Below are 27,060 nucleotides of genomic sequence, written 5' to 3'. Positions count from 1 at the left end.
ACCTTTTAAGTAAAAGGAACTCCTGAGAGGCAATGAAAGCAAAGACCTGAAAAGTGACCTGAGCATTTATTGGAGAAGTAGTTGAATAAATTATGATTTATGATTCATTTAAACACAGTACTGTCATATATACAGGTTTTTAAAAATTCAGGATATGATGGTGCATGTTTGTAATCCCAGCATTCTGAAGGGGAGATGGGAGGTGAAGATGTTCTAGAACATGACCTGGCAGCTCAACCTGCAGTAAGCACAACATCAACAAATCCAAGATAGACGCTGCCTTGAGACAGTAGAAGATGAGAACTGAGTCCTGTCAGCTGTTCTCTGACATCCTACGTGCATTTTGACAAGAATCTGCATATCCCACTCACATACACAAATCTGTACAAATAATTAAAATTTTAAAACAGAATTTAGGAAAGATAATAATAAATAATCCATTGTGGTTTGAATATGCTTGGCTCAGGGAGTGGGAATATTAGGAAGCGTGGCCTTGTTGGAGTAAGTGTGTCACTGTGGAGGTAGAGTTTGAGACCTTCTTCCTAGCTTCCTGGATATCAGTCTTTTGTTGACCTTTGGAACAAGATGGAGAACTCTCAGCTCCTTCACTGGCACCATGCCTGCCTGGATGCTGCCATGCTTCCTGCCATGATGATAATGGACTGAACCTCTGAACCTATAAGCTAACCCCAAATAAATATTGTCCTTTATAAGAGCTGCCTTAGTCATGGTTGTCTTTTATAAAAGTTGCCTTGGTCATGGTGTCTCATCACAGCAATGAAAACTCAAACTAAGACAGCCATATAAACACATTTGGTGCTCAGAAACAAGAGGGCTGATGCAGTCTTAGGAGATAAAACAGGTTTAGATAAACAAAAATGTCAGAAAGGGTCCTAGGGTGATGATCAGTCCTTTGAGTATATACAGCTCTTGCAGAAGAACCAAGTTCAATTTCTAACACCTATGTCAGATGGCTTGAAAACACCTGTAACTCAAGCTTCTGGGGATCTGAGACCTTCTGTCCACTACAGTCATCTGTAGTTACATGCCCAAACCCACATACAATACCCACCTCCCCCCGCCCCTTCCAAACATTAAAATGAATATTAACAAACGTTAGAAAGAATAGTCAGAGGTTTTTAAAAATGGAAATGGCATATCTGGAAATAGAGACTAAAAACGATTGCATAATTAAAAATAGAGTTGAAAAGACACACGTGTTAAAAAAACTGGTAAAATAGAGTTTATAAAAATATACAGAATTTATATAAAAAATTCTGCAAAGCAGAAAAAAGAAAGTTTAGTATCATGCAGAACAAGATAGATTATTTCCATGCCTCTTGCCTTTGTTTGCTTTTTGCTTTATGTTTTTGACATAAAAACAAAACCAACATTAACAAATCCCAACAACAACAATTAAAAAATTATCAGTACCTCATTTCCTGATTCTAGTGGTCTCTTCTTCCTTGGTCCAATAGCTGCAAGAGCTGTGAGATTAGCATCTCTGTACTGGATCTGGGCAAGCTCCAACTGCTGCAACTAGAAGATGGGGAGGAGGGAGAGTCAGTGTTTACACAGATGCTCAAAGAGAAAGAAAATGATCACAAAACTAATTTCTGTATTTATCCCCAAATAAAATTATAGATGAAAATAAATATTGACTCCCTCCAAGCTAAGGGCATATTCCTGGTGTCGTGACTTCACTAGCTCCTAGTCCTTAATCTTTATACAGAAGAAACAGTGCTCAGCAAAACGGAAGTACAGACAGAAGAAGAAAAATAAAAGGCATCTAATGCAATTAAACAGGTAAGACGTGCCTGCAGAAAAAGTTATAGCGAGTTAGAAGGAGATTGGTCAAGCCTCAGCCATCCCTTTTTGATTAAAAGGAAAGCAGCAGAGTGTTTGAACATTACAGAGCATATGAAATTTTAATATACTGAATGACTTACAAATTACTCTCTTAACTCTCAACAAGAACACTAAAAGGAAATTCACTGATTACTCAAAAGAAAAAAAAATTGCTCAGTGAGGGTCTAAGAGAGTAGGGCAATTCCACAGAAGTCACCCAAAAAACATGGGAGAACCAGCAATCAGAAACCAATGTTCTCTATAAAAACATCTGCAAATAGGATGTGTGGATTTATATTGTATTCATGGTAAAAATCTTGAGTAATGTACATTAGTCTGGAATGGCCAAAACTACAAGGCACAATTTTTCAGTCTTAGGACAACAATACAGAAGGTATCCATCCACAAAAGAGGTCTTATTGAAAAAGGATTTCAAAGTGATTATGTGTGGAAATAGTGATATATTTTTATAAAGACAAAGTAAAAATAAAATATCACTGCATAAACCTTTCAGCTTTTCTAGAAGAAAAAAGAACATTCAATTCTTATGAAATCCTACTGCTGTGTAAGGCAAAAAAAAAAAAAAAAAAACCCACAACCAACCAACCAACCAAACAAACAAAAAACCCCACAATTGTTGAGGCTGAATTGATAGTCACAGCCAACAGGATCAAGACAGTCTGACCACTGAGAAAAACGTACACTAGGAATACTCTTAGGAAACACGTTACAGGAACGATAAGGCCGACAGCGCAGCACAGGGACCATGCATGATGAATGAGTTCTCATCACACTCAAACCAGCTCTCATCTTCATCTTAGAGCACCTAATTTCCAGAGCTGTGAAAATAAAATCCTGCTGAATATATGCTATTTGCCAAGATTTTTTAAAAATCTAGTAGCATAAATATATTTAGAAAACCAATAATCAAAGTAAGTAAACTAAGAAACATTCTATTTGCACTAAAATTTATAGGGTAGAAATCCTTTTAAGCTGTAGGCTTTCTTATAAATAAATTGTTAGATAGGGGTTTTCAGAAGTTATAAAATCTTTTGTTGCTGCTGGCCTTTTTAATAAAAACTATAGTCAAGAGTCTGATGCTGCCACAATCCAGAACTTCTATGTAACAAAAAAACTGGTTCTCGTTAATCTACCCTACAGCACAAATCAAATAAAAATATATTTTAAAGGCCTTCCCTATGGATATATGGTATCTTCAAGATAAGTCATACCAAATAAGGGTCCCCTCGCACATCTTGCAAGAAAGGTTTTTAAAATGACTGTGTAAATAACTCTTCCGTCACACATGTTTTAGAAAAATTTCCAAAACAAAACAAACAAGCAAAAACATCTGAAAAACTGGCCATAGTTTTAATTGGTTCTTTAGTTATATATAACACATTCTCAAAACCAATACCATTTAACCAGTACAAAGCAAAGAAATCAGACAAAACTCGAACAAGAGAAAGCTCTCTGGACATTATTACAGATTTGGCATCTGCAGTTGAAGATGAAGACAATATCAAGTTCAGAAAAAAATTCAAGAGAATGACATGATTATATATGCAGAAAAACTAAATTATCAATGAAAAGCATCATCCACACCACCACCCTCCTCTCCCACTCATGGCTGGCAGGCAAGATGCTTGCTGCTGAACCTGATGACCCGAGGCTCGACCCTTAGGACTCACATGGTAGAAAAGAACTAGCTTCCCAAGCTGTCTTCTAATCTTCACATTTATATGTGCTGAGAGTAGACACACACACACACACACACACACACACACACACACACACACACATTGTATACAAGTAAATGTAAGACAAAAAAAAAAAAATCACCCTAGTTTTAATGAATGCATTTAGCAAAACTACAAGATACAAGTTGCCAGAAACAATAATAATCATCTACCAAAATATTAGTAAGGAATAGGTGGAACCAGATACTTTGAAATGAATACTGAGAAATTATGTACAGCTATTTGTATGCTTCGAGCCACAAAACATTACACAAGAAAATCAAATGAAGAGATGACTGTGTTCATGAATTACTAAGTTGGACCTGATAAAGATTTTGAGAGGTAAAGGATACAGCTTAACAGCAGAGCACCTATCTAGTATGTGTGAAGCTCTGGGCTTAATCCCTAGAACCCAACTCCCTCGCCCCATACAACAAAAGGGTTTTTGCAAATTGACCCAAGGATGTACCACCCTAGAATGTGAGTGCTAGTTAAAGGACCACAAAGGATCAGAACTACTGTGTAAACTGAGACTCTGTTAGTAGTACTTGTCGCCCCCTCTTTTAAAATAAACTGTTTCTTTTCTATCACACATACAAAATCTGTCTTTACCACCTAAATGTCTAACATTATGTCTATTGAAAAAAAATGGAAAGGGAGAAAAACAAAACAAAACAAAATGGGCAGTAGTCGTTCACATTTTGAATTATAGCACTTGGAAGGCACAGGTGGGTGGATCTCTAAGTCCAAGGCTACAGTGATTTACAGAGTGACTTCCAGGGCAACCTTGGAGAAAGGAAAGTCTAACTTGAAAAACAGAAAGGAAGAAAGGAAAGAAGGAAGGAATGGAGGGAGAGAGGAAGGGAGGGAAGGAGGGAGAGAAGTAGGGAGGAAAAGAGGGAAAGGAAGGGAAGAAGGAAGACATGGAGGAGAAAGTGAACATCCATGTATAAAATAAAGTTTAAAAACATCCAAAAAAACATAAAAAAGCAACCTAAACTTCAAATGTTATACAAAAATTAACTCAAGGTATAGAAATACAAACTTGTATAAAAAGTACAAAAGAAAATCTTCATGATTTGGGAGTCTAGCAAAGACTTCTTAGATGTGACCTATCTATTCACAAAACCACCAACAAACTAGTTTTCATTGAAATTAAAATCTTCTGATCTGTGACAGACACATTGAAGAATATCAAAGGTTAGTTTTTTCCCCTTTTATTTTTTATTAGATATTTTCTTTATTTACATTTATTTATTCCTTTTCCTAGTTTCCTCTCCAAAAATCCCCTATCCCCTCCCCTCTCCCCTTGCTCCCCAACCCACTCACTCCCACTTCCTAGCACTGGCATTCACCTATACTGGGGCATAGAACCTGCACAGGACCTAGGCCTCTCCTCCCATTGATGACCAACTAGGCCATCCTCTGCTACATATGCAGCTAGAGACTTGAGTCCCTCCCTGTGTTTTCTTTGATTGGTGGTTTAGTCCCAAAGAGCTCTGGGGTTACTAGGTAGTTCATATTGTTGTTTCTCCTATGGGGCTGCAAACCCCTTCAGCTCCTTGGGTACTTTCTCTGGCTCCTTCATTGGGGACCCTGTGCTTCGTCCAGTGGATGACTGTGAGAATCCACTTCTATATTTGTCAGGCACTGGCAGAGCCTCACAAGAGACAACTATATCAGGCTCCTGTCAGCAAGCTCTTGTTGGCATCCACAATAGTGTCTCTGGGTTTGGTGGTTGTTTATGGGAAGGATCCTCAGGTGGGGCAGTCTCTGGATGGTCATTCCTTCAGTCTCTGCTCTGAAATTTGTCTCTGTAACTCAAAGCTTAGTTTTATGTCAACTTGACACAAGCTGGAGTCATTTTGGAAGGAAAAAAACTCAGCTGAGAACATGCTTCCACCAGACTTGTCTGTGGTGCATTTCCCTAATTGATAATTGATGTGGTGGGCCCAACTCACTATTGGTGGTGGCACCTGGACTAGTGGTACTAAGCCTGGTGGCTATAAAAAAAAGCAGGGTGAGCAAGTCAATATATAGCAATCCTTCATATCTTTTGCTTCAGTTCTAACATCCAGTTTTCTGCTTGGAATTCTTATCTCAAATTCCCTTCACAATGGATTGTGATTGGGAATATAAGTGTCGATGCCTGCCTTCTTCTAGCATAGCTGAAGCCATTTTGTTCCATGCCTGCCAGCCATTTCATATTGTTGCTGTATTATGCCTGCCAGTCATTGTCACTGAAAAGTAGCTTGACTCAGAACAAGGTCATGCTGACCACAGGTTTGTTAATCTTAAGAAATTCCACAAAGCTTTATATAGAACCTATCAAATTAAGTATCAATATGAAATGTTAAAATTAAGTTTAAAATATCTTGAGTCAGGGCTGACCGCTGGGCAGCAGTTCCAGCACCTATATATGAGCTCATTGTGGCTTTGTTGTTTCAGTCTTTATAAGATGACATATAAAAATGTTCAGTGTCATAGTTTCAGACCCTGAATTCTGAGCTATGGCTGACTGATCAGTCTTAGGGTGTGTGTTAAATGAACCATCCCTGTGTGACTGAGTTTGGTGTTTGGGTGGTTTGTAAGGTGACTCCTGAATTCTAATAATTGGCTTAAATAAACCCTTTCTGCTGCTTACAGTCATGGTCTTAATCATAGCAATTGAAAACTCTAGCTAAAACAAAAATTGGTACAGGTCATGAGGTATTGTAGGACAGATCTGGCCATGTGTTTTAGGGAAGATTGTGGGAAGACTTTGGACCGTCTGCTTGAAAAAGCCAATGAAAACTCAGAGTTTAATGGGCTGTTGGGGAAGCTTTGAAGATGCAGAGAGCAATGGAGATGATGGTGGTCTGGCTTGTGAAGAAAGTTTCAGAGGGAAGTAAAGACACTGCTGAGAGAGATCATTTATGTGATGTTCAGAATTTTTTTTCTTTTTTTTTTTATTAGGTATTTTCATCGTTTACATTTTCAATGCTATCCCAAAGGTCCCCCATACCCACCCCCCCAATCCCCTACCCACCCACTCCCCCTTTTTGGCCCTGGTGTTCCCCTGTACTGGGGCATATAAAGTTTGCAAGTCCAATGGGCCTCTCTTTGCAGTGATGGCCAACTAGGCCATCTTTTGATACATATGCAGCTAAAGACAAGAGCTCCCGGGTACTGGTTAGTTCATATTGTTGTTCCACCTATAGGGTTGCAGTTCCCTTTAGCTCCTTGGGTAATTTCTCTAGCTCCTCCATTGGGGGCCCTGTGGTCCATTCAATAGCTGACTGTGATCATCCACTTCTGTGTTTGCTAGGCCCCGGCATAGTCTCACAAGAGAGAGCTATATCTGGGTCCTTTCAGCAAAATCTTGCTAGTGTATGCAATGGTGTCAGCATTTGGAAGCTGATTATGGGATGGATCCCTGCATATGGCAATCACTAGATGGTCCATCCTTTCGTCACACTTCCAAATTTTGTCTCTGTAACTCCTTCTATGGGTGTTTTGTTCCCATTTCTAAGAAAGGGTAAGGTGTCTACACTTTGGTCTTCGTTCTTCTTGAATTTCATGCATTTGGCAAGTTGTATCTTATATCTTCAGTATCCTAAGTTTCTGGGCTAATATCCACTTATCAGTGAGTACATATTGTGAGAGTTCCTTTGTGATTGGGTTACTTCACTCAGGATGATACCCTCCAGGTCCATCCATTTGCTAGGAATTTCATAAATTCATTTTTTTTAATAGCTGAGTAGTATTCCATTGTGTAAATGTACCACATTTTTTGTATCCATTCCTCTGTTGAGGGGCATCTGGGTTCTTTCCAGCTTCTGGCTATTATAAATAAGGCTGCTATGAACATAGTGAAGCATGTGTCCTTCTTACCGGTTGGGACATCTTCTGGATATATGCCCAGGAGAGGTATTGTGGTATCCTCCGGTAGTACTATATCCAATTTTCTGAGGAACCGCCAGACTGATTTCCAGAGTGGTTGTACAAGCTTGCAATCCCACCAACAATGGAGGAGTGTTCCCCTTTCTCCACATCCTCGCCAGCATCTGCTGTCACCTGAGTTTTTGATCTTAGCCATTCTGACTGGAGTGAAGTGGAATCTCAGTGTTGTTTTGATTTGCATTTCCCTGATGATTAAGGATGTTGAACATTTTTTCAGGTGCTTCTCTGCCATTCGGTATTCCTCAGGTGAGAATTCTTTGTTCAGCTCTGAGCCCCATTTTTTAATGGGGTTATTTGATTTTCTGGAGTCCACCTTCTTGAGTTCTTTATATATATTGGATATTAGTCCCCTATCCGATTTGGGATAGGTAAAGATCCTTTCCCAATCTGTTGGTGGCCTTTTTGTCTTATTGACGGTGTCTTTTGCTTTGCAGAAGCTTTGCAATTTTATGAGGTCCCATTTATCGATTCTTGATCTTACAGCACAAGCCATTGCTGTTCTATTCAGGAATTTTTCCCCTGTACCCATATCTTCGAGGCTTTTCCCTACTTTCTCCTCTATAAGTTTCAGTGTCTCTGGTTTTATGTGGAGTTCCTTAATCCATTTTGATTTGACCTTAGTACAAGGATATAGAAATGGATCAATTCGCATTCTTCTACATGATAACCGGCAATTGTGTCAGCACCATTTGTTGAAAATGCTGTCTTTTTTCCACTGGATGGTTTTAGCTCCCTTGTCAAAGATCAAGTGACCATAGGTGTGTGGATTCATCTCTGGGTCTTCAATTCTGTTCCATTGGTCTACTTGTCTGTCACTATACCAGTACCATGCAGTTTTGATCACAATTGCTCTGTAGTACAGTTTTAGGTCCAGCATGGTGATTCCACCAGAGGTTCTTTTATCCTTGAGAAGAGTTTTTGCTATCCTCGGTTCTTTGTTATTCCAGATGAATCTGCCGATTGCCCTTTCTAATTCGTTGAAGAATTGAGTTGGAATTTTGATGGGGATTGCATTGAATCTGTAGATTGCTTTTGGCAAGATGGCCATTTTTACAATGTTGATCCTGCCAATCCATGAGCATGGGAGGTCTTTCCATCTTCTGAGATCTTCTTTAATTTCTTTCTTTAGAGACTTGAAGTTCTTATCATACAGATCTTTCACTTCCTTAGTTAGAGTCACGCCAAGGTATTTTATATTATTTGTGACTATTGAGAAGGGTGTTGTTCAGAATTTTATCTGTAGTTCTGATCAGCTGGGGCTGAAGAATCAGGCACTGTGATGGTTTGTATATTCTTGAATCAGGGAATGGCACCATTTGCAGGTGTGGCCTTGTCACTGTGTGTGGGCTTAAGAATCTCACCCTAGTTACCTGGAAGTCAGTCTTCCACTAGCAGCCTTTGGATGAAGACATAGAACTCTCAACTCTGCCTGCGCCATGCCTGCCTGGATACTGCCATGCTCTCACCTTGATGATAATGGACTGAACCTCTGAACCTGTAAGCCAGCCCCAATTAAATGTTGTTGTTGTTGTTTTTAAATAAGATTTGCCTTGGTCATGGTGTCTGTTCACAGCAGTAAAACCCTAACTAAGACAGAAGTTCGTGCCAGGGACTGGGGTATTGCTGTGATAGGCCTGACCATGCTTTTATTTGAAAGAATGTGGATTTTGGGACTCTGTATTTGAAACACAGTAGAATGATTAAATGGGGCTTAATGGGTCATCCTAGTAGGAATACGGAAGACTCTGTTTCTGGGAATAATTTGAACTGTGTTGACCTATGGGACTGTGATAGGCAGCCTATTTTGATTGAATGGGGCTTGCTCCACTGAACCAAGAGAAGTCTACAAGTGACAGAAAGGTGAGACCCATTCCCAAAACCAGGTGCCTGTCCATAATTCCGAGACTATCCGTCATGCAATGTCCCAAGCTTCTGGCATTCTGGCTAGACTCTACCCTGACAGTTACCTAACTAAAGCCAGATATGCTCCGCCCCACAGTTACCTGGCAACAGCAAAATAGCCCAGCCCACTATAAGAGGGGCTGCTTGGCCCCTCCTCGCACTCTTAAGCTCTCACCTTTCTTATTCTCTAGCTCTCCTTCTCTCTCTCCCTTCCCCCATCTCTCCACATAGCCATGGCCGCCCTCTCTCTCTTTCTATCTTCTCTCCTTTCTCCCTGCCTTTCTACATACAATAAAGCTCTAAAACCATAGATTGTCTCTGATCATCAAGGCCTGCTGTACTTGAAAGATGGGATAAGGAGCTGTGTTGTGTCTAATCTCCAGCCAGAAGGCCATCTTGTGCTCCAGCTATGGACCTGACCAATGTCTCTCATCCATGTGGGAACCATCCAGCGCCCCCTCTCCCCTTGCCCTCTCTTCCTTTCATCCCTGGAGCCGAGTGCTGCCCCAGGCCCCTATTCTGTTCTCAGCTCCTCTGCCATATCCATCGTGGGATGCCAGAGGCTGAGAACCTGGCTGCCCCTTGTCCACCACCCACCATGTGGGGTCAGTGGCTTAACACAGCCAGAAGCCTACCTGGGGCCATGTGGAAAACGTGTGCAGTCCTCCCAGACCACCCACCCAAAGCACTGGAACTCTGGCGTGACGCTGGTTCTCTCCCACTCCCCTCTTTCCCCCACACCCATGGCCCTGCATTGTCCTGGCCCAAGAGATTTCAAAGGAGAAAAATTTCAGAATGTGGCATAAAGTCTGTTTTGTGGTATTTTGGTAAAGAATGTGGTTGCTTTTTGCCTCTGTCTGAAGAGTCTACCTGAGGCTAAGGTAAAGAGATTTTTATTAATTGCATTGACAAAGGAAGTCTCAGAAAAGCCCAACAGACTTCATTCTCTGGTTAAGTTTCATGAAGAGCATTCTGAACAAGCACAGCAAGCTTAGAAAGGAAAAATATAAAATATAAAGGAATGAAATGGAGCCGAATCCTGTGTTCTAGGAGACAACAGATTATGGGGTCATAACCTTGTGACAAGATTCTACCCAGCTAAATTTAGATTCAGGCATGGTAGTACTTGCCTTTAATCCCAGGAGGCAAAGACAAGATCTCAAATTCAAGGTCAGCCTAGAACAGAGCAAGTTTTAGGTAAAGAAAAACTTAAATCCAGGTTTGGTGGCCCACACCTTTAATCCCAGTGCTTAGGAAATAGGCCTGCAGATCTCTCAGTTCAAAGTCAGTCTATGGAACAAGTTCCAGGACAGCCAAGCTTAGGCAGTGAAGGAGTTTGAAAACAGAAAGTGATAATGTAATAAAACAAGATGGCCATGTTCCAGTTCCAGCAAGCAGCAGAATTTGGCAGCTTTAGCCACGTGGTTCTGGCTTCAAAGTCCAGAATAAAAGAGACTACTGGGACAATTGATGCTGGTTAGCTGGAGCTAAGAAATTAGTGGTGATTAAGAAGAGACCCGTATCACTGAGGTGAAACCTGGGAAGTGTTTTCTGAGAGCACAAAGAAGCTGCATTCCAGAGATAGCAAAGGTTGTACCTTGCGCTGCAGCTATACTTGGTAATGTGTAAGAGTCATGTGTAAGGTGGTACAGGTTTTGAAGGCATGAAGGGATCATGAAGAACAGCTGAGGCTTGGTACTGTAAGAGGGCATGGAAGGCCATTGGTGAAGATGCAGCCTCAGCTGCAGTTAATAGCCCAGGACTGAAGGGGTCATGCAAAGGAGTTGAGGCTTGGTACCATGAAGAGAGCCTACGAGAGGCTATTGGTGAAGCCTAGTTGCAGTGGAAGACCCCAGCATTTCGTATTGGAAATGCCAGTACCATAGGATGATCACCAAGAATAGCAACAGCAGTGAAGTGGATCAACCTGAGTTTAGAGTGCTACAGAGGGCAAAGCTGGAGAAGTGAGGCTAACCCTTTGGAGGATCCCAGACATTAATACAAGAAGTTGTAACACTGAACCTGCCTTGGAGACCTAAAGATATTAAAAATGCCAGAGCCATGGGATACCTGCTGAGGAAAGCTAACAGGGAGTGGAACCAGCCCAGGAAAAAGGAGTTTGTTGCAGCAACAAAGATGAAAAAGCAGTGGAGATCTGAAAACCACTTTGACATCAGACATGGAGATTTTTGAAATTTGCTCAGCTGGTTTTCTGTCTTGTCTTGGAGATTACAGTTAATGATTGGATGAATCTCAAGAGACTTTGAACTTTGGACTTGTAACTTTGTTGAGAATTCTATAGACTATGGGGACTTTGGAAGTTGGACTAAATGTACTTTTAAATTATGTTATGTTTAGGTATGGCCCCCATAGACTCATGTTTGAAAAAGCCTATTGGAGGCCAGGGAGTGGAATTTGATGGTTTGTTCATTCTTGGACCAGGGAATGGCACCATTTGGAGGTATGGGCTTGTTGGAATAGGTGTGTGTGTGTGTCACTGTGGGTGTGGGCTTAAGACCCTTACTCTGCCTGGAAGTCAGTCTTCCACTAGTAGCCTTTGGATGAAGATGTAGAACTCTCAGCTATGCCTGCCCCATGCCTGCCTGGATGCTGCCATGCTCCCACCTTGATGATGATGGACAGAACCTCTGAACCTGTAAGCCAGCCCAATTAAATGTTGTTGGTTTTTATAAGACTTGCCTTGGTCATAGTGTCTGTTCACAGCAGTAAAACCCTAACTAAGACAGCCATGATTAACAAGAGACCAACAGCACTTAAGTGAAACCTTTGCTTTACTAGAACAATTGATGTAGGTTAGTAGGAACTAAGATTACTAGTGATTAAGAAGAGAGTAGTGTCGTGGAAGATTGTAAATCTGGGAGGGTTTACTCAGGGTAGGCACTGAGAGGATGTGATCTATTGAGGGCTGTGGCTGATGCATCTCAGGCTAGCAGCTAAACTTGGTAATAAGTAAAAATCATTCAGATTAGCTGTGCATAGTGGTGCACTCCTTTAATTCCAGATGGATCTCTGTGGGTTTGAGACCAGAACAAACTGGTCTACACAGAAAGTTCCAGGGCATAAGGTACATAAGGAGACCCTGTCTCAAACAAACAAATAGAACAAAACTAAATAATGTCCTCCCAGTGTAGTGATATACACCTTTAACCCAGAATTTGGGAGGCAGAGACAGAAAGATCTCTATGAATTCTAAGTCAACCTAGTCTACACAGAGTGTAACAAGGCAACCAGAGCTAAATAGTGCAACATTGGCAAAAAAAAAAAAAAAAAAAAAAAAAAAAAAAAAAGATAAAGGAACAACAGCAAAAGACCAAAATGTCCTTTTTCAAAATATACTTTCTATTCAGAAATGAGGCCTTATATGCAGTACTCTGTTAATTATACAATAGTGGTCTAAGGAGAGTTGTGCCCTGAATTTTCAGTTTCATAATCTATTTTAGAAAAACGATCCTATTTCAGAGTATATGTTTCTAATTTGTCATACATTTTAATCACTTCCCCACAGGTTGCTATGCAGAGTCAATGTTCTATCACATACATGACTGTAGTCCTTTTCTTTCCCTTTCTTGTCTGATATAAAATGAAACTGAGAATGCCTTTAAGTGTTAAAAAGAAAATGAATGAATTGTTTTCACTCTGCACAGATCCACAAGACTCACATTTCTCAAAGGAGAAAAAACGAAATCCAAATGGTTATAAGGGTCATAAAATATATTTTAAAAACTCTTTAAGAAATCAGGATGCTCAAACTTTAAGGTCAGATGACTTGCCCTAGAGAATTTGGAGTGATGCACTAAAGGAAAACACTAAAGGCAAGATAGATGTTAATCTACAACATACAACACACATTTCAGACAAGTCTGCAGCTGTACTAAGCCTGATTATTTGGAATTAGAATCTGACAATTAGTAATGTACTTTAAAGATTTACAAATCGAGGGTAAAATGGGAGCAAGTCACCATTCACATTTTAGAAAAATATCTATTAATTCCTAAATTGCATCAGTGAAAATTGTTTTTAGAGAAACAACAACAATCTAAAACAAAGCAAAACAAATTCAGCAAACAGAAAATACTACACACTGAAAACTGAAAAAGATACCCTTCAAGTTTAAGATAAAAATGTCTGAATTACACAGATGGCCCAAGCCATTTCGATAGACAGCAGTAAGGTTTCTTTCTAAATGGATAACCTGTCAGGTCAAAGCCAACAGTATGTAGCAGGAGCCATTGCATTGGGCTGAGACTAGGCTGAAGGCAAACCCAAAGGCAACCAGATAACAGCAGCATTTGAAGAAGTCAATACAAGAAAAAAAGCAATCACTAGATACCTTCATAAAAACCTGCCAATTTAACAGATTGTCCTATAAACTAAACATAAAAATACGAAGTTTCTAAAATTATTTTAGAAGAAAAAAAGGAAAACCCTAAGAGGACTATCAGTATCAAAGCTGTAGTCATTAACAATTCAAAGTCTAGATTTAGGCATGATTTGAAACATGATAAACACCCTTGCTGACACATCTCCAAGCCTAAACAAAGCCTACAACTTCTTTAAGCAGCTCTTTTGTAATTCCGCATTTATAATGCTGTCATTGGTCCATTTCCAGCGACCAGTTTGCAAAGGGAAACAAAGCTGTTCTAATAAGAGCAACCACTACAAAACAGCACGAATCTTCCAATTAAATCAAGAAAATTTTTTACTTAATACCAAAATAACAAACTACAGTATTACAACTTCTACAAGTGCATACCTTTATAAATTACTTTACAAGAGAATATTTCAACTCCAGAGTAAGATAGAGATAATATTTCTATAATTAAAATACCCAGGTGTATGACTCTTAAAGGGATAGAAGGAAGACAAAAATGAGAATATTTAGCTTTGAAACTAACAACTTTGCAAAAATAAATACTACAGAAGGGCTCTCTTCTTTGACCCAGGCCAAGATATTTGATTCCTTTTGATCATAGTGGATTTACTGTAGAAGACTTTTTAAAAAAAGCTGGAAGGAAATTATATTTCTTTTAACTTTGCATGAAAAAGAAACAGTAAATAGAAGTGCAAAGGAAAGAACAAAAGGCAGATGTGCTCTCCACTTCCGTAAAGAAGCTGCACCGTGACCCACAGCTCCAGGATTGCTAGCTACATAGTGACTTCATGAAACAAAACGACCTCTTTCAGAGCTGAAGAAAAAAAAAAACAACTAAATGCCCATGTTTATGAAGCAACAACACACAGGGTAAGACAATTAACTTTCCAAGATAGAAGTATCCAAGAAGAGATACCCAAAGCTCAGAGCAAGTGGCACGGCTACCCATATCTATCATTAATCTAGGTTTGCTTAGAAAGAATGGTAGACATGTTTCTCAGGTTAAGTGTTAGATACATTTCTACTGGAAGGAATTTAAAATAAGAAACAATTTGCTTAAAGTGACTCTGGTTCCAACACATTAATGTTCTTCCTTTCTTGCCCTAATCATTATACCCCTTTACCCAGAGTTCATGTATTTTCTTTCTCTATGCTACAGAAAATACAACACGTTGATTCTAAGAATCTTTAATTTCCATGTGTTTTGCCTCAGCTCCCACATTAATCCAAACAATAAGGGCCTTGGAACATTATAAATAACCTGCTGCTGCTGGCACCCAGGTGCCAAGTGCTGTGATGCCGAAGACAACAAATTTCATAGTTCAAGAGGCACAGTTAAGGAAAAAGGTTGCTCAGGAAATCACTCGGATTTAGCACAAAGATCCTTAAAAATTGTATGAAATCAGTCAAGTAACTATAGAAACCAATTTCTTCAGCTTCCTATCACACATCTCACACCTCAATTGTCTTTATTATCATGTTCTGTCAGATCCTTAACCAGGAATGGGAACAGGCTTGATGATTTATTCAGGAGGGAAAAGAATCTGTAGGTCAAGTGAAAAATTTCACTTTCACACACACACACACACACACACACACACACACACACACACACACACACATCCTTTCAACCTTAGGTACTTTCATTTCATTCTGTTCTCAGTAGCTCTGGGGGCAACTCCAGTGAGATCCAATATTAAGGCTCAATTAAAATAAGCTCCAATTAGTGGAGCTTTTTTCTCTGAGGCTAGAGAAGTCAGGAAATGGATATTGGGAAATGTAAAAAGTCAGCTACTGAGAGGAGGCTGCAGACATAAATGAACTTATTTGTTGATTTCTACAGTTGCTATGCAGAGGCCTCTGGGAGTAAAAGCTTAACCAGTCTAAGCTATAAACTAAAACCCCTGCAGCTAAACATGAACTGTGTGAAACAAGGGCTCCATTCCAGAACAGAAAACTGCTGGGCCCAGAAAATTAAAAGCCAGAGGCATTTTCCATTTAAAACTAAATCCCAGTACCGCCTCCCAGCCAAAGAATTATAAGCAGTATCAGATTTACAAAACGAACAATTACCCTGGAAAAATGTAGCCTATTGTACAGTCCCAGATGCTAAATCTCAAAAGTTTCTTTTTTCTTTCTTTTAATCCCACACTATATTCCTCCAAGTATATGGTTGCAGTTTACAAAGAGCCATTTCCAGAAAGGCCTAAGCCTTGGAAATAAATTTTAAAAGGAGAGCACATAGCTCACTGACCTCATTTGAAGTACTGCCCTTGCCTCCAGCAGTTCCTGTCCTTCCCCAAGGCTTTTGCAAATGGTATGCAACAGTAAAATAAACCCTGACCTAATTGCCAAGAGTGAGGCTGCCAACCTTCCCTCAAACACAAAGACCAGAACAGTAACTTGAAAGTCCTACCTCTTTGGCTTTTTGTTTTAATCTCAGCTGCTCTGGATCTTCTTTATTGGAGCGACTCTGTCAAAGGAAAAGAAAATTTTAATAGAAATCATCTAAACACGAGCATTGCTATTAAATATTTAATAAATGATGATTTCTCCTGTGATTGAAAACCCTAGCTCCAGGGGCAATGCCTCGATCTGGTCTAGCCGCACTCCAGCCCTCGCCCCCCACCCCCCTCGTCATCTGGCCGGCTGCTGCAGTTCTAGCCTGGAGGAAACACATACTGAAAATGATGCTAACAATGTCAGTCAGGTCTAGTCAAGGCATGACATTGTTCATGCTGGAACATGGCAAAACGAAAACTGGACTGAACAGAAGAAAAGGAAAAGAAGTTTGGGCACAAATGAGTGAAAACAAACAACACTGGCTCATCTTTAGGTAAAGCCATATGGTATTTTAACTACTATTAAAATCAAGAACTCACCTAGACTTTAACCAAATCTCTCAGAAAAGGGTAATTTCTGAAAGTACAAATAGGAAACAGTCCAATATGTTTATTAGAGTTTTAGATCTGTTACTGCACTTAAAAAAATAATACTGATATTTATACATGCTCTAAAACATGTATAAATACATGTTTTATACATGTATTTATAAAGGGAAGAGCAGTCTAACAGAAGATACAGTAAACAGCAAAGACTTCAAATTACAGAAATTACAAAAAGTCGGACATGATCAATGAGTAATGAAGACACAAAAAGGAACAATGTGAGAGATTAGAAGTGTCTCCCACCTACAGGATAAAACTACTGAATGAAATATTATTTCTGGAAAGAAAAATGGAACATGAAGAAAAAAAAACAAGTAAGATGCCTGATGAAATTTGAACAGGTATCTCTTGCAATGGGCAGCAGTGTTACACTGCCAGCAACCTTTTACACATATACACACTAGAATGTTTTAATGTTGTGGGCCAATGTCTCAGGACTGCTCTCCAGAGATTCTCTGAATTGTCTAGTATAGACAGTTACATAACTGTAAATATACCCAAAAAATCCCTCTTAACCAATGTCAAGAGGATCATACACATACCGACAAACCAAAGTGTGTGTGTGTGTGTGTGTGTGTGTGTGTGTGTGTGTGTGCTGCATACAAAGAGTAAGGAAAAGAGTAGAAATGAAATAAATGCAAGAAAATGTGGGAACATGGGCTGGAGAGATGGCTTAGTGGTTAAGAGCACTGACTGCTCTTCCAGGGGTCCTGAATTCAATTCCCTGAGTTCAGCAACCACATGATAGATCACAACCATCTGTAATGGGATCCAAAGCCCTCTTCTTGTGTGTCTGAAGACAGCAACAGTATGCACTCATACACATAAAATAAATAAATTCTTAAAAAAAACTGTGGGGACATGAGGGACTCCTTAAAGGAGGGCAAAAATGTATTGTTTTGATACTATTAATATAAATTGTTTCACAATAAATCAAAGAAAAGCCAAGTACCATGACTGACTCCTGTAAATTCTAGCATTTCAGAGATGGCAACAGGACAGTGAGTTCAAAGGCAGCCTGAGCTACATACTACATAGACCCTGTCTCATCACAGGACAGACTAAAAACAGAAAAATAGCAGTTGATGGGCTGCGTGTGATGCTGCATCTTTAATGTCAGCACTCAGGAGAAAGAGGGATGTCAGTCACTAAGAGTTCAAGAGCAACCTAGTGTAGATAGAAGGTTCCAGGTAAGCCAGAGACTCTGTTTCAAAAATAAAGAAGATATTAGAATGTAGCTGAGAAAAAATTATCTTTCAGGAATATGAGAAATTAAAAGTAAGGTCCTGAAAACAAAAACTAAGACTTTGGTGGCCAGCCTTCACAACTTCTTGCAAGCCCCAACTACGTCTATAAAGAAGACTGGAGGTATAAAGCATAAAACTGTAGTGGCAATGAACTTTTATGTGGTACCCAGGTATTACTAGTCCTACAAAAGTGCTTAAAGGAAGAACACAGGTCTATTGTTCCACCTGTCTCCCCTCTTACTCCCCCACCAACTCATTTTACATAAATTTATGTTTGTTCCATATCTTTCAAAGTATTCCTAATTTTACCATAATCTTCCTATCTTTTAAAAGATGTTCTTGTTAACTGCAACTTGGTACATACCAAGTATTGTCTTAAAGTCTAAAATTTGTATAATATTCTAACCTGTGAATAGGGGCAGGTGCATAGGAATGATATCAGGTACCAAGAATAGGAAGGAGGAGACAAAAGATTGTGACTCATTAAAAAACTGAAACACCGTACCACACCATCTTGGTTGTGAGATACCCTATTAGTAAATTAATTTAGGAAATTCAAGAGAAATCTAAAGGCTTAAATAAAAGCAATATTGTCAATCAATAAAGCCAACTATGATCACATTGTCAGACCACATCCCTAGAAAATCACACAGTGCATTACCTTGGCTGCCTTTAGTAACATCTCTCTTTCTTCTAAATCCTTCCTCTGTTTCTCCAACTGATCGAGCTTTTCAAGAAATTTGAGCTGTGATCTGGTATCAGTAGACAAGATATAATTTTCACTTCCCTAGGGGAGAAAAATTCTTATGATTCTGATTTTGCATTAGGCATTATGATAAACAATACCAAAGAGAGTAATTCCAACACACATAGGAAACTAGATTTTTCAGAAGACAGTATTTTTTATTCTGTTAAACAAGCAAACAAAATAAAAGCCAGAAACTTTAATTGACCTTAAAATTTGAGAGATGGCTAAGCATTTATATTTCAGAAAGATTTCCTTAGCAAGCCTCTTCAGAGACAGGGAAAGTAATTAAGTCAAACAGATCCTAACAATAGGAAAAAGAACACAGAATATATTATTACCTATAATTCAATCTCCCTTAGTCACATCATTTCCTATCTTAGTAGGCATAAATATGAGTAATTAAATCTTAGATGAAAAGCAAGAAACAATCACATCACTGAAAATGACAAGGGGAAAAAACTAGTTAGATTGGCTTGCTCTTAACAAACTAAAACACTTCTATCCAAATAGAACATAAAATGGGGAACATTAAAATAGTAAAGGCCTGGTTTGGAGAGTCCCTTAATTTAGTTTAATTTAGACAGACACTTTACTTAAAATGATTTTAATACAATTTATTTATTTATCTATCATTTATCTATTTATAAGCAGATTCTCACTATACAGACTTGGCTGCCCTGGAACTTGAAATCATCCTGCCTTAGGACTCCCAAGTAGTGGGAAAGCATATAATTTACAAATGAGAGCTGTAACAAGAAACTATAATTTCTTATTTTAAGTATTCTATAAAATGACAAAATTCAAATTGTCCCATTTATCCTGGTATGCTAGAGTACAAAAACAGTGCTTTCAAATGCATAACCGTGGCAGAGGCAGGCAGATTTCTGAGTTCGAGGCCAGCTTGGTCTACAAAGTGAGTTCCAGGACAGCCAGGGTTACACAGAGAAACCCTCTCTCGAAAAACCAAGAAACAAAACAAAACAAAACAAAACAAAAACAAAAACAAAAAAACAAACAAATGCATAACTGTTTTCTAGTTTGTTCACTCATGGCCATGCAGCTCCCTCTAAAATATAAAAATACAAATGCAAATACAAATGCAAATGCAAATGCAAATGCAAATGCAAATACAAATACAAATACAAATACAAATACAAATACAAATACAAATACATGGTTTGTCTGGGACCCAGCAGAAAGGCCTTTCCCAATCAACACACACCCCTCTCCTGCCTCAGCAGTCAACACCTAGGAAGACTCTTACAGCCAAAACAACTAAACACTGAGCTCAACTGTAAGTGCTAGGCTTGGAACCCAGCACGGTACTATCCCATCTCCACTTTATCCTGATGCTTACGGCTGCTTCAATTAACTTAGACTAAGAGATTTCATATGCCCAAGATTCTTTTTAAATTAAATTTTTATTGTTGGTATTTAACTAGATCAAAAGAGTATTGCATGGTTTAAGGAAGAAGAATATCTTAGTGCTACTTATTTTACTTCAAGCCTAATACAAGAATTCCCAAATGGTCTTTAAAGTTAAATACACGATAAAATGTGGAATACATTATAGGCCAAGCATATAGGTTAAGCACAATAACAGTGGTTTCTTAAATACTTCATCTTTACCATTTCTGTGTTCAGAAACTCTGGAGACAGTTTATGGACAGAAACTTAATTTAAAGAGGACAATAAACACTAAATTAAAAAGATGCACAAGCATTCTAAATTTTAACCATATCACATTCCCATGCTTTTATCTTTAGTAATTTGGACAAAACTGCCCGTGGCATAATTTCACCTCTTTCTTACAGCTACTGCAAATGAATGCCTTTCCCTAAACTACTAAAAGCCGTACCACCTTTGTTAAGTAGCAGATATCCCCAATATCATCACGCCCCTTCCAGTACTTAACGCACCATCAAGTGAGTCCCATCTAAATGAACCATCACAATACAAAAGAGCGAAACTTCTCTGTGGCCACAGCACACATAGACTGCACATCAATGGAAAAAACACCAAGTAGAGCTGGGCAGTGGTGGCACTCTGGAGGCAGAGGCAGGCAAATCTCTGAGTTTGAGGCCAGCCCGGGCTACAGAGCAAGTTCAGGACAGCTAGGGTTACACAGAGAAACCTTGTCTTAAAAAATGAAACAATATAAAATATAAAACAAAAAAAAACCCACAAAACAAATACAGAGATAAACGAACAAAACAAAACAAAAACCCACCAAGCAGGATCAAAAGTACTAAACTATAGGTTACTGCCTATTTTTTATTTAAATTTCAGTTTATGGTCTATGATTAATTACACTATTATGCATAACCAAAGAAAAAGATTTCAAAAGTAACTAATAATGTCTATAGTAGAAAAAAAGGTGGGAATTTTACTTTTAATAACGGTGGCTCATTTTTAAATAATTTGTGGAGTAGGTTTTCTTTATTGTATGGATAAAAATAAATCCTGAGAGATGGACCAGGCCAAATATTTTTAATATATATAATTACAATTAAAGCCTATAAAATAGTTGTAATTTTGAAGTAAACTTGAATTTTTAATTAAGTGGTTATAATTTCTGCTTAAAGAAGAATATCTGTCTTTATATATATATATTCAGACAGTAATTCTAGCTATGCTAAGGAATGAATGCAGGGAAATGTGCAGGGTAAATCAGTAGTAATAGTAATTGTATAATACAGTGGTTCTCAACCTGTGGGTTAAAGTCCCATGTGTGTGTGTGTGTGTGTGTGAGTGTGTGTATGTGTGAGTGTGTGTGTGGGGGGGTGGAACAACATTTCATGGGGGCCAAATATCAGACATTCAACATATCTATTTGCATTATGATTCATAACAGTAGTAAAATTACAGTTATGAAGTAACAATGAAATAATTTTACAGTTAAGGGTCATGCTATTTAAAAGATTGGATATCACTCCATTTGAAAGATTCGGAGTCACTTGTACAATAGAAAGTTAAGAAGGATCCTTAAGTTAAGTGATTAAGGTCTTCCAGGTTGGATAAACACTACCCATTTTCCTAGGACTACCAAATATTTGTAACACATGCTATTGATATAAAACAAAAGATACTACCTGAAGGCTACAACAGAGCTTTGAATGGCACACTGAAATGAAATCTTTTGGAAGTACTTCCTTGGGGTTAGCACATAGAAGCTGTGGTTCAGAGCAAGCCAAAGACATATCTCATGTTGACAGCCAAACTTGCAATGTATGAGAGTCAGTCATGAAGGGATCTTGGAGTTATAAGGGCTGTTTAGTGATTAGGGGGATTCCTGAGTGTGCAAATGTGTGGATCACTAATTCTTGTACCTTCTCTTGGGCTCTTTTTTTTGTTTGTTTTTTTTGAGACAGAGTTTCGCTGTATAGCCCTGGCTGTCTTTTTCTTCTGTTTGTTTGTCTTATCCAGCTCTGATGTGATGGCTTATATTTTATCTTATTATAATTTATTATCATCTGTTAGAAATCTTATTTTTTTCTAATGAGAGATAGAAGGGGAATGGATCTATATGGGAGAGGAGGGGGGAAAGAACTGGGAGGAGTAAAGGGAGGGAAACTGTAATCAAGACATATATGTGAGAAAAGAACCTACTTTCAATAAAAGAAAAACTTAAGATTGTTTTATGTTGTCATACTAATGTTAAAAATGCATATCAGGGTCAACAACAAAGGACAGATTACTCTAGGTACTCTAGAGACTGAGGCAAGAGATCTTTTGAATCCAGGAGTCCAAGACCTACTTGGGTCACATAGGAAGTTAAGTGATTAGCTGGAGACAAGGAGGAAGAATGGGATGATGTGTATTAATAAAAGGGTTAAGACTGCATTATTCAATGGTCCATGTGTTGCCTGCTTGGTCACAAGTTAATGTGCTAACGGAAGGAGCTAGAACAGACCCTAGGAAATATTAGGACACTAGCCTCCCCTCTTCTTCTCTTTTAATTCCTGGCTGCCTTGAGCTCAACAGCTTTGCTTCACCAGAAATGCTAGTGCCCTGAATCCTTGCCATGGGATCAACAGCAATGAGTCTAGCCCTCCATGGACTACAGCCTCTTAACCTGTAAGCCAAAAATAAGCCTTTCCTTATTTTAGGCTGATTAGCTTAAGCGTTTCTTTTAGTAACAGAAATACGATAAAAGTTATATAAGCCGAAAAACAAGGGCTTCAAATATAAAGCAAACCTGGTTACAACTTTTTGTTTGGTATCAAAGATTGAACCCTGAGCCTCATGTATACATCTTCTATTATTGAATAAAACCCTGTGTTTCCCTATCAGATTGAATGAAGACTGTCAACAAAGAACAGATGGCAACATTGAAAACCAGCTAGATAATAACCATGTATCAATATTACATCCAAGACCAAAAAAAAAAAATATATATATATATATTCTCAAGCGCATGTGGAACATCCTCTAGGAAAGACTATGTATTATGTTACAAAAGAAGCATTAATGAATTTAAATAATTTCAATCATATGAAGTTTCTTCTCTTTTCTTATCACAAAGAAGTGAAGATTGAAGGGGAAATAAAAGACAGCACTGAAAAAAAAAAACCTGAAAATTCACAAAAAATGTGGAAATTCAACCACTGAGTCAAAGGGAAAACAAAACAAAGCAAAACACAGACAATAAAGAAAATAAAAGACAATACCTCAAATGTATGAAATACAGTGATCTCTTATGGGCAGAGATCCATCGTGGTAACTCTCTGACCAGAAGAGAAAAATCTCAAAGGAACACTTTTATTTCACCTCCTACATAATTTTTAAAAAAAGGAGCAAAGTAAACCTAAATCTAGTAGAACAGAGGAAACAATAAAGAGCAGAACTGAGATAAATCAAATTCAGAACACACAAGCAAAGTCAATGAAACTGAAATGTTCTGGTTCTCTGTAATGACTAAGAAAATAGGGAAACATTAGCTAGAGTAATAAGGAGAAAAGGAAGACACAAGTAAGAATCAGAACACAAATAAAAGGCGTTTACTCGCAGCAACTGAACTGACAGAAATGATGCCTAGCCTACGAAATTGAGCAGATTCCTAGACTCCTGTCACGTGAAATACTGATGCTTTGTTTCCCCAGCTGTTTCTGGTGTTTATTCTGTATTTTTAAGTCAGTCTGACAAATTGTCACAAAGAATTTTCAAGTAAGAACCTTAACCACCACGGTCTCCTGAAGTTCTACATGAAGCAGAGGAAAGACGATCTCTCCTGCAGGTTTACTAGGGAAGCAATAGCAGATATTCATTCTGATTTTCCTTTAATCTGTGTAGCTATGAAGATTTGGCAGTCAATGAGCCCTTTTGCAAACTTAAAACCTCATGAAGCTACCTATTTACCAATATGTTGGAAATCTAGCCCTCTGTGCTTCTTAATAAAGAAAGTATTATTATTCCTTTTCATTCCACTATCTTTTCTTAAAATCCATAATCATTCAGGGTATCTGTTCACCTCTGAAACCAGTTCAAAACTGATCTTACCCTAAAGACCAAGAAGCAATAAAAACTACAATTCAAATACAGTAGGTGCTTTCATCTTGACAAGCTACTTGCTACACCACTAGACAGGCTCTTCTTGCATTTAGTGTTTCCTAACAGCAACTAAGAACAGTAATGCCTGACACCAGGGTCAGCACTCAACATCATCACGTAACTAAAACTTACATGGCCGCTAGCAGAGTCCAGACCAGCAAAGAGAACACAACCAATCTTCCATCCTAACACAACCTTCTGCCTAACCAAGCCTTGAGGAGAGCCTCAGGCAAGACAGGTGCATATTCCAAATGACAACAAACTTACTTTGGATACTACTTCAAACCCATTTTAATTTGATTTACTATGTAAGCACATCTAAGTAAAACAATTAAGGAAAATGCTTTCCTACTAACAAGAAATATGTCTCAACCATTCTAAAAATGCATCCAGATATGGACCTTGTCTATGAAACTACTGTTAATACTGCTCAGGAGATGAAGGTCTGTATTTCCTTAATGGTTTCTTTACCTTGTAAATAGTCATTCGATGCTGAGCAATTGTAGTTAGTTTCTCTAGAAGGCCTCGTAATCTCTCCTGTGTTGCATGGGAGATCAAGTTCACAGCATCAGAGTTAAGTTCTGTAATGTCATGCTTTTTACCTGTAGAAGCAGAGAAAATCCATTACATGTTTTAGTGGTGGCTTATAATTGAAATAATTAGCACAGCAGGTATTCAGTTCCCCCTGGAAGTCATACCCATTATGAATAAAGGTTTGGAGATTATGATTTTCCTGGTAAAGTCACAACTTCAAAGATCTTAGGCATTACATTAATAAAACCTAGCCTGGAGCCTCAGAAAATATAGACATTGTTTCCCTTAGCCTCTACAATCATTCTCCTTGCAAGGTCATTTATAGGACAAAGTTAATAAGAACACAAATCAAGTTTAGTGTTCAGGGAGGAAAATGGTAACTTCAGAAATTAGTGCTATATTCTGTTAATTTTATTAATTAAAAAAATAGAAAGTCACATTTTACCCTGTTTGACACTGTTAATAATTCATGACATTTATTTCAGTGAACTTAAATTATAAATCTGTTAATTCCGTGTCTATAAAACGTACCTATATATTTCTTGTCAATTATATTTTGCACTACTTATGTTTTCATAAATTTACCTGTTAAATTACAAGCTGAAATATGCTCAAAACCTCATCATTTCATTATCAAATTTAATAACTTCTTTATTTTATGAACAAATTGCTTTTTCCTGGTCATAATAAGAAAGAAAGTTTTAGGGAAAAAATTAAATGGCAAACACAAGAGCAGTAGCTCTCTTAAAAACAATCATATCAGTGTTTAAACTGTTTCTTAGGAGCAATATACCTGGCTGCCTCAGTAGATATGCAAATCTAAACCCACAGGCAATAAGTAATCTAAGGTAGATGTATTTTTAAAGTCCCTGTGTATATGTGTCTGTGTTTGCCTAGGTGTATGTTGTACATGCATGAATGTATATTCACAAGTGTGTGACGTACTAAGGATCTAGTTCTCATATTTGCAGAGAAGTGTTTTATCCACTGAGCTACTTCTCAAGGCCTCTGTGGTTGTTTTAAAACACACACACACACACACACACACACACACACACACACACTCACCCCTATGTATATCTTCATGTAATTTAAAAGTAGTGTTTGATTCTTGTATGCTAATTTATATAATACAAACTCATATTCTCAAAGGCTGAACTACAGCAAAAGCATAATTTAAATTACAATTCAAATACACTTTGACATTACCACACAGTAAATTTAAATTTTAATTTGAAATGTAGTTCATAGTAAACTAAATAGGAAGAAAATTTAAAATTATCCAACTTCTTTTAAACTAAGCCTTGAATCATTAATCATTTCCAAATTCAGACTGAAATAGAGGGAAAAGAAAAACCTACTACAAAGACACAACGTCATTAAAATGTTCAGCATAAACAATTAGTTGGGTCTGCTAAACAAGGAACAGTAAAGTTTCAAAACAATCAGTGGTTAACATTATCCCCCAACTGGGCTGAAGAGATGACTTAGTAGGAGTCATTCGCTGCGTTGCCAGAGGACCTCAATTCCATTCCCAGCACCAGTGTTGGTGGCTCATAGCATGTAACTCTAGCTCAGGGGATCAATGTTTCTGGCCTCCATGTGCACCAGAACTCACATGCAAGCACAGACACACATATATACAAATCTAAAAAATATACATAAACTACAACTAGACATAGGGCAGGGCAGCCCAGTTACTTCATGATTCATCTTTTAAAAAATAAGCACTTAAAATTAGCATTTGGGGTAAGATTTTTTAAAATAATAACTATATTTAAAAGAACCAAATTAAAAAAAACAGAAGTAATTTTTCTATTTAAAATCTATACTGTTATAGAAGGCTCTGGGTTTGATTCTCAGAACAACAAATTTAAAAATAATAATAACTGGTATTCTTTTTAAAACTTGTAATATTTAAGTACTGGTAATGAACAAGTGTTAATAATTCCTGATGGTATGCAATGGCCAACGTTCAAAAATATCTTCACTAATTTAAAAACAAATCTGAGATCACAAGTTAAAACTATAATTAATTCCCACTTTTAATATGTTTTAAACAAAGCCAACATAATTAAGGAGATCTAGTTAGTGCTTGCCTGCTTACTACTGACTTTACTATATGTATGTCTGCAATTTAATTTAGGAAATTAGAGGAAAAATGGAGACTACTGACATTTAATCTAACCTTCACACAAGAAAACATATT

The 27,060-nt window shown here is 38.0% G+C and overlaps 1 protein-coding gene across 4 annotated transcripts in view; it reads right to left on the bottom strand.

Moving 5' to 3' along the window:
* Taf4b (TATA-box binding protein associated factor 4b) overlaps positions 1–27,060 on the bottom strand; it is a 177,224-nt gene that overhangs the window by 99,714 nt on the left and 50,450 nt on the right. For all 4 annotated transcript variants that reach the window (XR_877141.1, NM_001100449.2, NM_001369357.1 and 1 more), the window contains 4 exons: positions 24,789–24,919; positions 18,681–18,806; positions 16,241–16,297; positions 1,435–1,539 (listed from right to left, as the gene is read on the bottom strand). Coding sequence is in view for 3 of the 4 variants with exons in the window: in NM_001100449.2 (NP_001093919.1) it covers positions 1,435–1,539; positions 16,241–16,297; positions 18,681–18,806; positions 24,789–24,919 (419 nt within the window). In the remaining variant the exon portion in view is untranslated. The remainder of the gene's footprint in view (positions 1–1,434; positions 1,540–16,240; positions 16,298–18,680; positions 18,807–24,788; positions 24,920–27,060) is intronic.

The sequence above is a fragment of the Mus musculus genome, chromosome 18 (genome assembly GCF_000001635.26).
Source record: "Mus musculus strain C57BL/6J chromosome 18, GRCm38.p6 C57BL/6J".
Taxonomy (NCBI): Eukaryota; Metazoa; Chordata; class Mammalia; order Rodentia; family Muridae; genus Mus; species Mus musculus.
Note: the sequence above shows the minus strand (reverse complement) of the source record. Positions and strands in the feature narration are given on the sequence as shown.